The following is a 13,224-nucleotide window of genomic DNA, read 5'->3' as shown; positions in this document are numbered from 1 at the left end:
CTGCAGTTACTCTTCCTATTTAGATACTCAAGACAGCCAGTTTGACACATTATTATTGGAAAAAATTATATTTTGGAAGAACTCACTACAGAAGGTGACAGAATTCCAAAAATCAAATTACATGAAAATATACATCGCAATTTTCTTTGTACATTAGGTGAGGAAAACTCTGAAGTAGAAGGCAAAGAATATGAAGGGCCACAGAAGAAAGAAGGGAAAAGGAGGGAAATATTTTTGATACCAAACCCAGAAGTTAGTCATTTGAAAGCCTACAGATGTGCATGCTTGAATTCAACCTTGAGAAAAAACAAGCCTCCCCCACACATACCCAGCCCCACAAACAGGCAATGAAAAAGGCAAAAAAAAAAAGTTCACCCATAAAAAGCAGCTCATTCCTATCTTGGACTAACTTAGTCAACTGAACTTCCAAATGAAAGCACTCAAGTCCCTTGGAAGTTAAAAATCCAGCAGGCTGCTCCAGGGCACTCCATGGCCAGTTTTATTGCTATACCCAATTCAAGAAGTATGTGCAATTCCATTCTGAGAGTAATGCTAAAAAAAAAAAAAAAAAAAAAAAAAAAAAAGGGGAAAAAAAAAAAAAAAAAAAAACAAACAAAAAAGCACCTTTGAGACTACAAAGGTCATCACAAAAGAAGACACAAGTAATCGATAGCAAATCCTTTCAGGGTTTAATTGGGAAAATTTTAAGTTCTGATGGGGGAAATAAAAGGGAGCACATTTCCTAACACCAAAAAGAGAGATACTAAACTTTAATAAGCAAGAGATTTTAATTAAGCCTCAGTGGGTCAAAGGAAAATTAAAGTGGGGGGAGGGAAACAAACCAACTTTATCCTAATTGGTTTTAGTTTGACATGCTTCACAAGTTGTTGTTTTGTTGTTTTTTTGTTGGTTTTTTTTTTTTTTAAACTGATAGGAAACAATGAATAGGGAGAGAAAAACCTGCTAAAATCTTTAGAATTTACACGATTCTATTCCTAACTACAGACAGCATTATTTGGTACAATGTGTATTTGTGGATGTACATGAACAGTAAATATATTATCCGGATCATGTTGTGCTATGTACACATCTTTACAATTCTTCCTGAAGGTTAAAGCAGTTCATTAGATTTCAAAATGCGTAATCATCTTGTGTTGGCACTTGTTAGGCTCTTGTCAGCATTGATAACTGGCATGTTTTATTGCAGCCCAGTTCCAGCCAGTGTTTGCCAACTTGTAACAACAGAAGTCCAGCAATAGGTGGGTAGAGTGCAGGAAAAAAAACAGTGCCATGTTTCTCAATTGGAGACCTAGAAAGGAATCACAGACATTAAAATAAAACCCCTCATCATCCTCTATTATTTTAAGATGTTAATTAGTGTTTCAAGCTCAAGGAAGACAATCATTACTTGTTCAAGAACTTTACATACCTCTAAACAGAAGATGCATAAATCCAAAATCATCACCTGAGAAAAACTTGAGTTAGTTCAGCATACTGTGTATCCACAAGCTCAACTATCAGACTTTCAGGCTCCTGTTATTCACACTGCTTGTGAAGTGCACAGTGTATAAACGTTGGATTTTTCACACATAGGGCTAAAGACTTGTAGATTTATCATTGAAACTTCCGTGCATCACTTACTGTGAATGGTGGATGCTGCTTCAACAGCGAAGTGCAGTACAAAATGGCACAGCAGTGCTTCATTAAGCAATAACACCACAGCTACCAAGTCAGATTGTGCTTGTTTGAAACCAGCTATATGGCCCCTTCTCATCCAATTCATTGCCCATCACTTACTTAGGAGGAGTCACCGGGACTTAGAAAAGCTTTTGCCTTCCAAAAAAGCAACACAGCCAATTACTTAAGTATTTGTCATGAGCATTGTTTCACTATGGCCAAGTTTAACATGGCAACAGAGCTGAGGTTAGTTAAGGATACTCTGGAGTGTTACTCAGTTACTCCCTTTCTCTAAAACAGAAAAAACTGTCAGCTGCATTAACAATTCTTACACTCTAGTTATAGGCAGTCGTACAAAACATTCAGTTCCTTTGCTTAGTCTTTTGATCAATATTAAGCATTTTCCATGCTTTCTCTATACTGGAAAAATTTCCATTCAATCAAGCATTTCTGCAGAGAAGATATACTGCAGTACTAGTTTGTTACAGATGGAGCCTTCCTCCACCCCCAAACCCCACTATTCTTACAAAAGTATAAGAAAGGAAGTATCTCCTGTACAACCTTGGTGAAGAAAAACTAACTAGCAGGAGTATTTAGTACGCTGTTCTAGTTGTTCAGATAGTACAACCCCTTTAAACTACAGACAGTGCCATATTTCTCCCCCTCCTCAAGTTTTGTACACTGAAGCTAACTAGTACGTATGGTTTGGGGCCTCTCCAGCCAAATGGGTCAGAATAGTTTATTTGCCAAACCAACCATTAAGAAAAGGCAGCTTCAACATGAAGCTCTGTTTTGCTTTGAAAAATCAAAAGTAGGAAATTATTAGCTAGTTGAAGAACTTTTTCCTTGGCATACCAAGATTAAAGTGACCAAAGGCCAGGTATAAGGCCCATGTTTTAATACAGAGCTTTCTACAAGAGCTTGTTGTTAAAAAAAAAGTTCCATTAAAACTAGGAATGGATTTTTCAAATTAGAGTAAGTATCTTGAGTCAGAAGTTCGTTTTTAACAGGGTGGCATGAAGTGCAAATATCTCATCAGCTACTATCAGGTTAGAACTTGTCCAGGCTCTCAGATATGCTACAGTTCAGTTTCCAAGCTGAAGCTACTCCTAAGCCTTCGTCAGCAAAATGTTCTGGGCTGCTGAACAGAATACCACCTTTCTTTATGTTATTGAAGGGTAATATCTCAACTTGATCCTTTCTGATATACTAGTAGACTTTCTATTAAAATTCTCACAAATAGCTGAAGCAATCCTTTCCAAATGGTTCCTAACAACGTCACTGAAGTCTTCTTTAAAACCTACATGCAACATGCCACCAACATCTGTAAGATAAAACTCCATATATATGTAAATGAACTTCAGATAGCAAGACCAGATGCTTTTAAGATTCAAACAAGTGTTCTTCACAGTAACGAACATGAAAGAATGATTTCTCCCTTCTATTACAGCTCTAGTAACCCCTAAGCACTATTAATAAAGCAGGATGAATATAGATAAAGAGAATTTCAACTTCTGAACAGCATAAATGCAAGAGTACTAGAGAAGTTCCCCAATCTTGGCAGAAGGGGCTGTTACTGCACTTGAAATTCTTTCAGTCTTTAAAGTATCACATACAGCCAAAGAACTCCACTGAGACCATGCAGCTGAGAAGAAAGGTTTGGGGTTTTTTTTTTGTTTTGAGGGGGGAGGAGGGAAATCAGTTCAGCAACACTTAGGCAGGAAATCCTCAACTCAGGTAAGTTGACTTGTCTTTAGAAGGATACTTACCCTGAAAAAAGTGAAGCTACTAGCTGCTGAATAAGTGTCACTCAAAAGCAGTTTCTTGGCTTTTTCTTACACAGCGGGCAACTTTTCTTTTAAATTCTCCATTTCTGTCTTCTCTCCATTCTTTCTGTAATTGAATAGACAGCTTTCAGATGTCAGTCCTATAACAATGTACAAGTTCTAGGAAGACTCTTGGCGTTTATGTTTTCAAACATTAGCCATCTAGTCAACACCTAAATTTGCCTACAATCATCGCGCTAGTCGCTGAAAACCTGTGACATTCAGGACTTTTGAAAGCTTGCTCTGGGTTTCTATGCAAGCTGCTCACAAGACAGTGAGGACGCAGCCTTTCCCCAAGACTAACCTGGTGGCTACCAATATTTCACTATGTTTAGGTTGAAATCTCTTTCCTTCAGTCTACAAAGTAGCAGTAAAATCAAACTGTAGGCCACAAGCTATTGTTATGGATTAGAGAAAGTGTCTTTAACTGCAATGATGGAAAAAGGTACGCAGCTACTGCGGAGCCAGTAGGTATTCTGAGATTTATTTGTTGGTTTTTTTTAAGACAGTTTCAACTCCCTCTCTATCTAGTCAGGACACTCCACGATAGAAATACGGAAGTCACAGTATTCAGAAGAGGCACAGCAGCGTCCTTAGAAAGAAAACATCTTCTAGTTAGATACGGCTGCAAGATATTGGCTCCATGAGAAAGACCTTAACAGAATGCTCAGCACACCTATGGGGATGGTCTCTGTGACAGGTATCTGATTTCAGAACTGCATAGATGAAGAACAAAGATAAAGATGAACAGGAAGATAAGCAAGAGGTTAAGTCTGAACCTAGAGATGTGCACACCATGGTATCACAAAAACCCACAGGAAAAAGTGCAGCCAGTTTTAAGTATTTTGTGCCAGCCTCATGGTGAGCTCAGATGAAAGCATAGGAGCATCATATGATGTGACTAAGGTCGACATGTTGAGTACTGCCTTACAGTCAGGCAAGAAGTGGTGGGAAAATATGAAGAACCCCTTATTTCATGAAATAAGTTCTACAGTTCTTAGTTTTTGATATAAGCAATATATTCTTACTGCAGGGGTGAGGGAAGGGGTTTCAAAACAAAACAAAACAAAAACCACCACACCGTTTAACCTGAAGCAACCTAGCACGCAACACCTTTTTACCCCTTCTTGGAGTGAAAGTTGTAGCACATTTGAGTGAAAGAAAATTAGGACAACTGGTATATCCTAACATTCACCACCGCCAAGGTCACCTAGCCAGTCAGCATGTTGGAAAGCCCAGCATGTCTTATCTTTCCAGTGAAATCACAAATAAAGCTACTAATTAATTTGTTCTTTTTCAGCAATTAATACAGCAAGCATTTGGTTCCTTGGATTGGGACACAAAACAGCTTACACAAGACAGCTTAAGGCCAAGAAAAGCATTGAATTTGTGCCCTCCTAGCTTCAGATTCTTAGTTTTTGTTTCTACATTTCATATTTGTAGTTCTACGAAGGAAGTGTTAAGAACTGAATAGCAAAGTTCCCAATTTGACAGAAATCTCTCCAAAACTCTCATTTTAGGTCATGAGCTGTTCTATTTGCTTCTCAGTACCTATTCAGGCTCCTGTCCCTCATTTTTCTCCTGCTCCAAGAGACAATACTCTAACATGCATAGTTCAGTTTTCCAGGAAGCAGCTATATCCCCTGCTCTGACCTGTCTGTAATACCTTATGCTCTACACTCACTTAAAACCAGAAATTAATGGAAGCAGACAAAGTATCTTTTAGTAACTGCCAAACACTGTTGCTGCAGTAAACTTGTACTTAGTAAACCAAGTAGAAAGACATCTTGATAGCAGCTCAGAATAAAGCACATGAGCTGCTGATTCCTCATTACCCTGATGAGTATGTTCTGGTTATTATGAAGAGGATGCAATTTACAATCCAGCAGGAGAGGCTAAGCTGCTCAAGCAGCACATTAAGTTTAAAAGTTACTTGAAACATCTAATACTACAGTCAGAAAAACAGTTCCTAGCATCCAAAGCAATGTCTCAGTACTGCCCTTACAGTCAGATTTGGATTTAAGTTTTTTGTTCCTTCAAGCTGGGCTAGAAAATACTGTGTTTTCTTAAGACGTTTTCAACCTTTACTCTAAGGTTCAGGTAAACAACTTCATAGTCTATCTAACATCTCTCTCCGAGGGGAAACAAACAAACAAAAAACCACCAAAAAACCAACCCACACAAACCCCAAAAAAACCCAAACAAAAAAAAAAAAAAAATCACTCCTGTAGTAGCTGGCAGAAAGCGGGACACAACACAGAAAGATTAAAAAGCCTGTGACACCAGAAAGGTGACAAACATAGCTAAAAGTACAAGCTTTCTCCAGTGTTCGGTCAGCTACATTCAACATATATGAGTTTGTAAACTGAGGAATTCTAATTGTACTTTTAGCATTTCATTAACAACTCGCTCCTTCCAGTACTCTCAGGTTTGCCAGCATAAAATGTCCCTGTGTCCTGGATATTTGTTTCCACCAATAACTTGACACAGGAAGGGGAGGTCCAACGCTTATAAGAAGGTTATATGAGGGAATTCTTCACTACAACTTTTTGTCTTTGTTTTTCTTCTCATTAAGTTTGTTCCACATGAGACTATTCCCATGATCATTTTTCAGCAGAGCTCAACCACCTTTGGAAATATTAACAGCATAGTAGATCAAAGGCTTCAGGAAACTAAACTCCCACCCATTTTGGGAAGGCATAGCTAGCTTGACAGAGCAAGTTAGCATTCCTCTAGAAAACTTCGCATCTTCTGATTACCACCTCCCTTTTCCTTGCTCCCCCAGTCAAAAGACCTAAAAACTTCTCTTTTGTGAGAGGATAGCATGTATTAGTCACTGCTGAACTGCAATTCAACAATAATTCAAAGGAAAGTATGTTGGCATATCTCAGATGAATGGGGCTTGAAGTCTGTTCCCCTACTCCCCCCCCCCAGCAATGAGAACTTTTTCCCTCCCCACCACAAATAGTTATTAGTCTAATTGCTATTCTGCTATAAACACAGCTCTTCTAGAGAGCCGATAGCTGTATTTATACACCCACTCAGAACAGGCCAGGCTCCAGAAACACTACACTGCATGAAATGCATCTCATGACAGAATCCATACTGCAGATTCACCCTAATCTTCAACTATAAACCAGGCCATTCTTCCTCATTCCTTAGCCAGTCATTCTAGTCTGGGACAACACTTCCTCCATAGTTGAAGGCCAGATGGAAGCTTTCAAAGTACATTCTCAAAGCAGACCTACACAGTCAAACCTACTGCTTTAACCCATGATCCAGGAAGACTGCTGTAGAAAACTGGATATAAAATGTCACAACATAATTATACTGAGGGACCTCATCACATTTTCTCCTTCCATTCAAATCAATAAATCTCCTAACAGGTTATATCATTCGCAAAACAAAAATTTTAGTACATATACCAATAATATACTAGGAACCAAAAAAGATTCCAGAATACATTAACTTCTGCAGCTAAACTTAATGACAGTTGTAACCACTACGTGTATATAGCCACACAGGATTTTACAGCCCGCTTCCTTGAATTTTTTAAGACTAAAGGAGCTGAAGTTTATCCATCAATTATCTCTGTGCACAAGTTATTTACTATAAATAAATTCGTTACTGTATAGGAGAAATTAAACCACTGCCTATGAATTTTGACAGCATCTTTGCTCTGCAATCTGTAAGAAACTTCCCAGGGCTAACTAGTAATTCTGTTTGACAACATGACTGCTTTTCCCAACAAGAAGGTAGCCTTAGCCTGTGATATAAAAGGTTCTTCCAGAAGTTACTGCACTGTTTGTCAAACTAGAAGCAAAACTCCACTGCAAGTTTAGGTTTCTACACTGAAAATAATTACCAGACCAAAAAAAAAAATCTTACCGCTGCATCAACATTAGCAGGAGAATCACCATTGGGATCTGCCAGCATAGAAATAACACTAATCATTATAGTTTCCACTGTGTGAATGGGAAGCCAGCGTTCCTCAGGTTTTTCATAGCCATATTTGTCTTCTCCAGGCTCATGAAGAATTGAAATGCAGACATCACCATTCTTGTCAACTACAAAATAGAATAAGGCATATTTCAGTAATGAACAACATGCTGGCATTTCTTCAGGATAGTTATGGAACTGTTAATCTTCACTCCAGCTAGTCTGAAAACATGTTAGTGAAGAAACTATAAAAAAAGGAAAGTAATTAACTATTACAGAACTCTATCTGTAATAAATAGGGCTTGCCTGGACTTCTGGCAGAGAAGGCACATGGGGAGGAAGAACTTAATTCTAACATCATGCTGCAACTTTCAAGACTATTTAGAAGGGCTTCCACTGGAGCTTTTTCTGTTAAGTTCAGCATACTAGAGAGTGACTTTTTTTCCATAGCAACAGCATCAGCTGGATCTTACTGCAATATATTGGAACATGATTTAAGCTGCTGGAATTAGAAACTGCATGACAAGGACTCTGATATTTCCAGAGCTGGAACTGACACAGCATCAAAATATTCCCTCTGTCCTTTAAGATGGGAGCATTGTGCTAGTCTGGTCTCCTCCCAGCTTTCAACATCTACAACTTCAGTAACAACTTTAGAAACTGAAGAGCATTCTTCCTTCCCAGTAAAAACTTCTTCCATTTTATTTTACCTTCCCATCTATGTCCAGCAGTCCACAAGTAAATGGAACATTAGGAGGAGTCTTCTTTGGAGGGACTAAAAGATGCTGTTATTTCCTTTCATGATCCACCGGAGCAGGACAACCTTGGGCTTTCTATACTGAACTGCCAAGTTAGTAATACTAAGATGAAATATTTGAAGGTATAACAAAAGACAACTATAGACATCAAGTTTCTCCTCAGACCAGAATTTCACACTTAGGGGAAGAAAAAAACCAGAACAAAACAAAAACCATCAAACCTGAACAGTTACCAGGAATTCAAGAAGCTACTTTTAGTAGCTTCTGAAAATACTTTTGGAGCAGTCTCTCAGAGCAGCACTATTAAAAAAGCCTGCCATGGTTATTACTTCTTTATGAAGTGAAGATGGCAAAGTAAATGTAGAGTTTCATATTTCTAACATGAACAGAAGTGTATCCATTTGTCCTCACTGCATTTTTAGCTCTTAATTGCAAAAAGAAATTGAAATTTTGACATTTCTTACCATTCGGATGCCAGATTTCTGTGATGAATTTCATTTTTGGCGGCCTCAGTGGATAGTCTTTTGGGAAAGTAAGATGAGCCTTGAAAACACCACCTTCACTGGGGAATCAAAAATATCTTAGTAGAGTTTCTTGTAAGCTTAAGCTGAAGATTGGAACTTACTGATGTATCAAAAGCTCTATGTTTACCTGTCACACAGCTTAACATCATGTTGGTAATTAACAATACCAACATTTCCTCTATGCAATGCAAAGAGTTTCTAGATGGAGAAGATCTTTTCAAAAGATATTGCCAGTTCCCCAACACTATCTTTTTTAGAATTAGGATGATGGGGGGATTACACACAACCACTCACCCCACACCCTCCCCCCCTAAAAATAATCCAAAAAAAATGCCAGACTTCACCATCTGGAATTAGAACTCACATTCTTCTTCCCAGTACATTTATTAACAGCAAAAAAAAATTGCCAATGTCTCCCCTTCTCAAGTACACCCCGGCAGATACCTGTTTTATTTTCCTCCTTTAGACACCTCAGTCCTAATTTCTTGATACCAGTCTGCAGCAGTGAGCCTCAGTGAAAAGTTACAGAAAGCTTTATAGTTGAGTCGACAGCATCCCTTTGTAACACGACTTCCAATACTACCTTTTCAACACTAAGCTAAAGTGACTCCAACATAACAGTGATGTGTTCTGCATTACAGCTACCCACTAAACTGGAAAACAGTAATAAACAAGATAGATCCAGTTTTTAAATGGAGTTACAGGCCCATATTTAACTAAGGTAACAGTTTGTTGCTGGTTTTTTTTAAATGGCTAGGTTTCAATACCCAAGAACAGTCCCTTTTGAAAAATGTGAAGGCCTATCTTAGATGGAAAAACCTTATAGATAGAATACTTTGCTAATATAAGTACTGTAACATTTGCCCTGTCACTGTCATTTCTTGTAATTGAAGTTTGTACCAAAATTTGAAATTGCAAAGGCAGAGATTACAAAAACTGGAACATAACCTCCAAAGAAGGTGACACGAGATGTGCGGTATGACAAGCTACTCCTCAGCAGCCATGCAGACAAAAGAATTACTGTAGAAAAGAGAAAACTGTTCAGTGCAATTTTTTGTTCCTGTATTTGTAAAGGAGTAGAAGCCAGTATCCAAAGCCCACATGCTACTGAGAAAATAACAAGTTTTCTCACCACTAACTAAAGATGTGCAATTCTAGAAAGTGTCTCAAAAAAAAAACCAACCCCCAAAAGCACTAAATCTAAGTGACTTGGCTCTTAAAACAAAGTAGCTGAGGGGATCTGAACTCACAGCATTCATTTTCCACAAGTTTTAGAAAAGGCAGGCAGGTTCCAAAGAATCCTTCATCCTGGGAAGGGTCAGAATTCCAGGAACACTGGCTGTTTTAACATCCATACTAGTCAAGGCAAAGGAGAATTAGATTACACTTGCTGATAGCCCCAAACCAGTGACGTCCTTTCTTCCAAAGTGAAAAAGTTCTTCTTTCCCTTTTTAAAGAAGCAAATCCTAAAGCTACTAGGCTGTATGGTATCCTGGTTGCCCCTCATCAACTGCATATGAATACAGCTATTTAACTGGATACACATTAGAAACCAGTTAATGAAGTACAGCTGTCAATTAAGGGAGATCAGGGCCATTTTTAGCAATATTCTTGACAAAGGGGTCTCTGTCAGTAGAGTCATGCACTGAGTCTGAATTCTTTTTAGGTAAACTCAGGATAAGGAAACTGGGACTAGGAATGAGACTAAAGTTCAAAAATTTTGACCCACCTGGTTAAGTTAAACTGTTATGTTCTACTGTCATCATAAAACAGATCAGGGAGGAAGGATTCAGTATAATACTACCCTGAAAAGCCGCAACTAGGGACTGGAACAGAAGAGAGCTTCTTATCTAAAAAGCCTCAAAACAAGCTCAGCACCTTGTTGAAGTGGGGGGAAAAAAGCTATTGCAATTTTTAACGTGTAAGAAGAGGTTCAATTAGAAGCAGTACTTCTTCACTGACAGTATTTATAAGAGGACCATGAGAATATAATGGAGCCACTAGTTGGAGAATTTATCTCATGCAAGACTTGAGAATCACAATGTAGTGAGCTTGAGGAGAAGCAAAGCAATTACATTACTTTGCTTAAGTACTTATTCAGAAGTCTGCAGACAGAGGTATACAACAACTTCATGTTGGAACTAAAACTGACCTCAAGTAAATGTCACTAGGCTTTTTGTATCAGTAATTTACCACTAGAATAACTTAATGGAGGAGAACAGAGCTCATCTTCAAGAGCTACACTTTAAACTGACCTATTCTGGGCACAGAACCTTTTCCCAGGAGCTAGAGTAGATGATCATTTCTCTATGAGAAAGAGAAATCATTCTCTCAATTAGCCAGAACCCCTCCTTTTAAAACAAACAAACAAACAACAACAAAAAAACCAACAAACAACACACAACAAACCCCCAACCACACTGCACATGCCAGTGGCAAACAGACCAACCCACCCCCAACCACCCTGCACATGCCACAGTGCTTCAGATACACAGCAGTGCAAAAACACAGTGAACTTAAACTCCATGAAAAGAAGTTACTCTATGAACTGCAGCTTTGTGTTCAAATGTCAATTAAAGAACCCAGTCCTTAGGATAAAGATACAAGCTTTTTGAAGCCCACTGTGCAACGTTTGCCAATAATTTAAATTTAATCGACACTGAGGTACTTCAGGACACACTGGGAAGTGTCCTGAGTCCATCTCAAACTGACAGGACTTCAGGTTAATTCTGTGGTCTGCTGCAGTTTCCCCAACTACATCCCTCTTGGATATTTTTCCTACAATCACCAGCATGAAGCTGTAATGGTTTAAAATTGTAGAGCCTTACAGCAATTACAGCAAATAGTGGATTATACCTGCCTTACTTAAATGCGTAAGAAAAGAGAAGCTGCCTGTAAGGATAGCGTACTCTTTCTTATTTCTACTCAAGTACAAAGCGACCATTGTTGCATTTTGCCAGGGGAGCAAAGCACTTTAGAACTTCTATATAGCAAATTCGGCTATTTACAGGTATTTTAGTAGCAACAGAACAGCATTACCTAACTTAGTCAGTATGAAGATTTAGGTTAACTTTTACTCAATTAGACCAAACTAGAACTAGTAAATTCGAGTTCACTAAAGTTTCTGTATAAGTATCAGTACTTACTATAGTGTATCTGGAGGACCAATAATAAGGACTTCCCATCGATAAAGATCATTGTCATCTATTAAGCCCGCTGAAAAGCCTTCCACTGGATTTTTGTTGAGCTCTGTGTAGGAAAAAGAATTTAAGAGTGACTTTAGGTGTCTATGATACGCATTTGCTCTTTTTGCTCATGCCTCTATACGTGACCAAAAAACCCCCATGACTTTCAATTATTTGGCACCTCCTGTTGGAGTTATGGCCCAGGTGAGTATCCTCAACTCCCTACCCCACAGAACAGAATGCTGCCAGAGCCAAGACCCATAGTCCGACTCTAAAACTAAGTACATCATGAGCAGAAGGGCCAAAGTAACTCAGAAACTGTGGGACATGGTCTCCTAAACTAGAGACCAATAGGTGTGTGCGCAAGTCAGAAAACAGATTTTCTACTAATAAAAAAAACATACTGCTTTATAAGAACCCTGAGGACACAGATTAAACTAAGGCCTATCTTTAACTCTCAAAAATGTTAACAGAAGAACAAAGTCACACAATTTTTATTTAAAACTAACATCCTACCTCCCTTAGATGATTTTGTTCAGAATCTGAAAGCATTTGAGACCTGTGCCCAGTGCATTCTGGAGATAATGATTTACTATATTCTGAACTACTAGGAGGGAATATAGAAAATAACCTGTTATGCTGTTTAGGTTTTGGGGGTTTTTTAATTATTTTTATTTTGTTTCACAGTTTCATCCACTAGTGATAAGCAATACAGAATTCTAAGTTATAGGCTACTTCCTATAGTTACTGCCAGCTTGTCCAGCTTATCTGGAAATAGCTATGCAGAAGTCAGACCTGGATGTAGACCCTACTGAGGTTCTGTTTTCAGCCTACTCCAGGAAAAAAAGCCTAAGATTCAGAAATAAACACCTCAAATGAGTTTCGCCTAATATTCAGTTGGGGGGCGGGGGGCAGGGGGGAAGGGCGTGGAGCAGAGGGAAAGAACATCTCTTAACTGATAGCTTCAGCTCAAAAAACAATTTAAATGCCATATTGATGCCAAATTTAAATTCTTCATCCAGCATTTCCAACAGTACACACATAGTCGTGGTGGATCTTGGGTATCTAGAATAGGGGAAGGGGAGAAAAAGTTATTCCTTCAACTGGTCAGTAATTTCCAGATCAAATTTGGGATTTTTTTGGTTTGTTTTTCAGTTACTACTGCACTTATTTTAAATCCTGTCAGTCATTATACAGCCCTCATTATTATATTCCACGGTACAGTTGGTCTACATATTCCCTCTCTATAAATCCAATAGCTGTACTTTGTGTTGATTCCTAGGCATTACAGACTTAAGTTCAGAGGTCCTTAAAA

General features: G+C 38.4%; 1 protein-coding gene across 1 annotated transcript; it reads right to left on the bottom strand.

Moving 5' to 3' along the window:
* Window positions 1–582: 582 nt before the first annotated feature.
* UBE2G1 (ubiquitin-conjugating enzyme E2G 1) lies at window positions 583–11,973 on the bottom strand (the record flags this gene model as incomplete). The annotated part of the gene is made up of 4 exons (XM_009700185.1): window positions 583–1,309; window positions 7,392–7,570; window positions 8,665–8,762; window positions 11,871–11,973. Coding segments are annotated over 4 exons (392 nt in total), but the record flags the coding sequence as incomplete, so codon positions are not given.
* Between the last annotated feature and the right edge of the window lie 1,251 nt (window positions 11,974–13,224).

Source organism: Cariama cristata, unplaced genomic scaffold (assembly GCF_000690535.1).
Source record: "Cariama cristata isolate BGI_N322 unplaced genomic scaffold, ASM69053v1 scaffold37595, whole genome shotgun sequence".
Lineage (NCBI taxonomy): Eukaryota > Metazoa > Chordata > Aves > Cariamiformes > Cariamidae > Cariama > Cariama cristata.
This window is presented reverse-complemented; position numbering and strand designations above follow the sequence as displayed.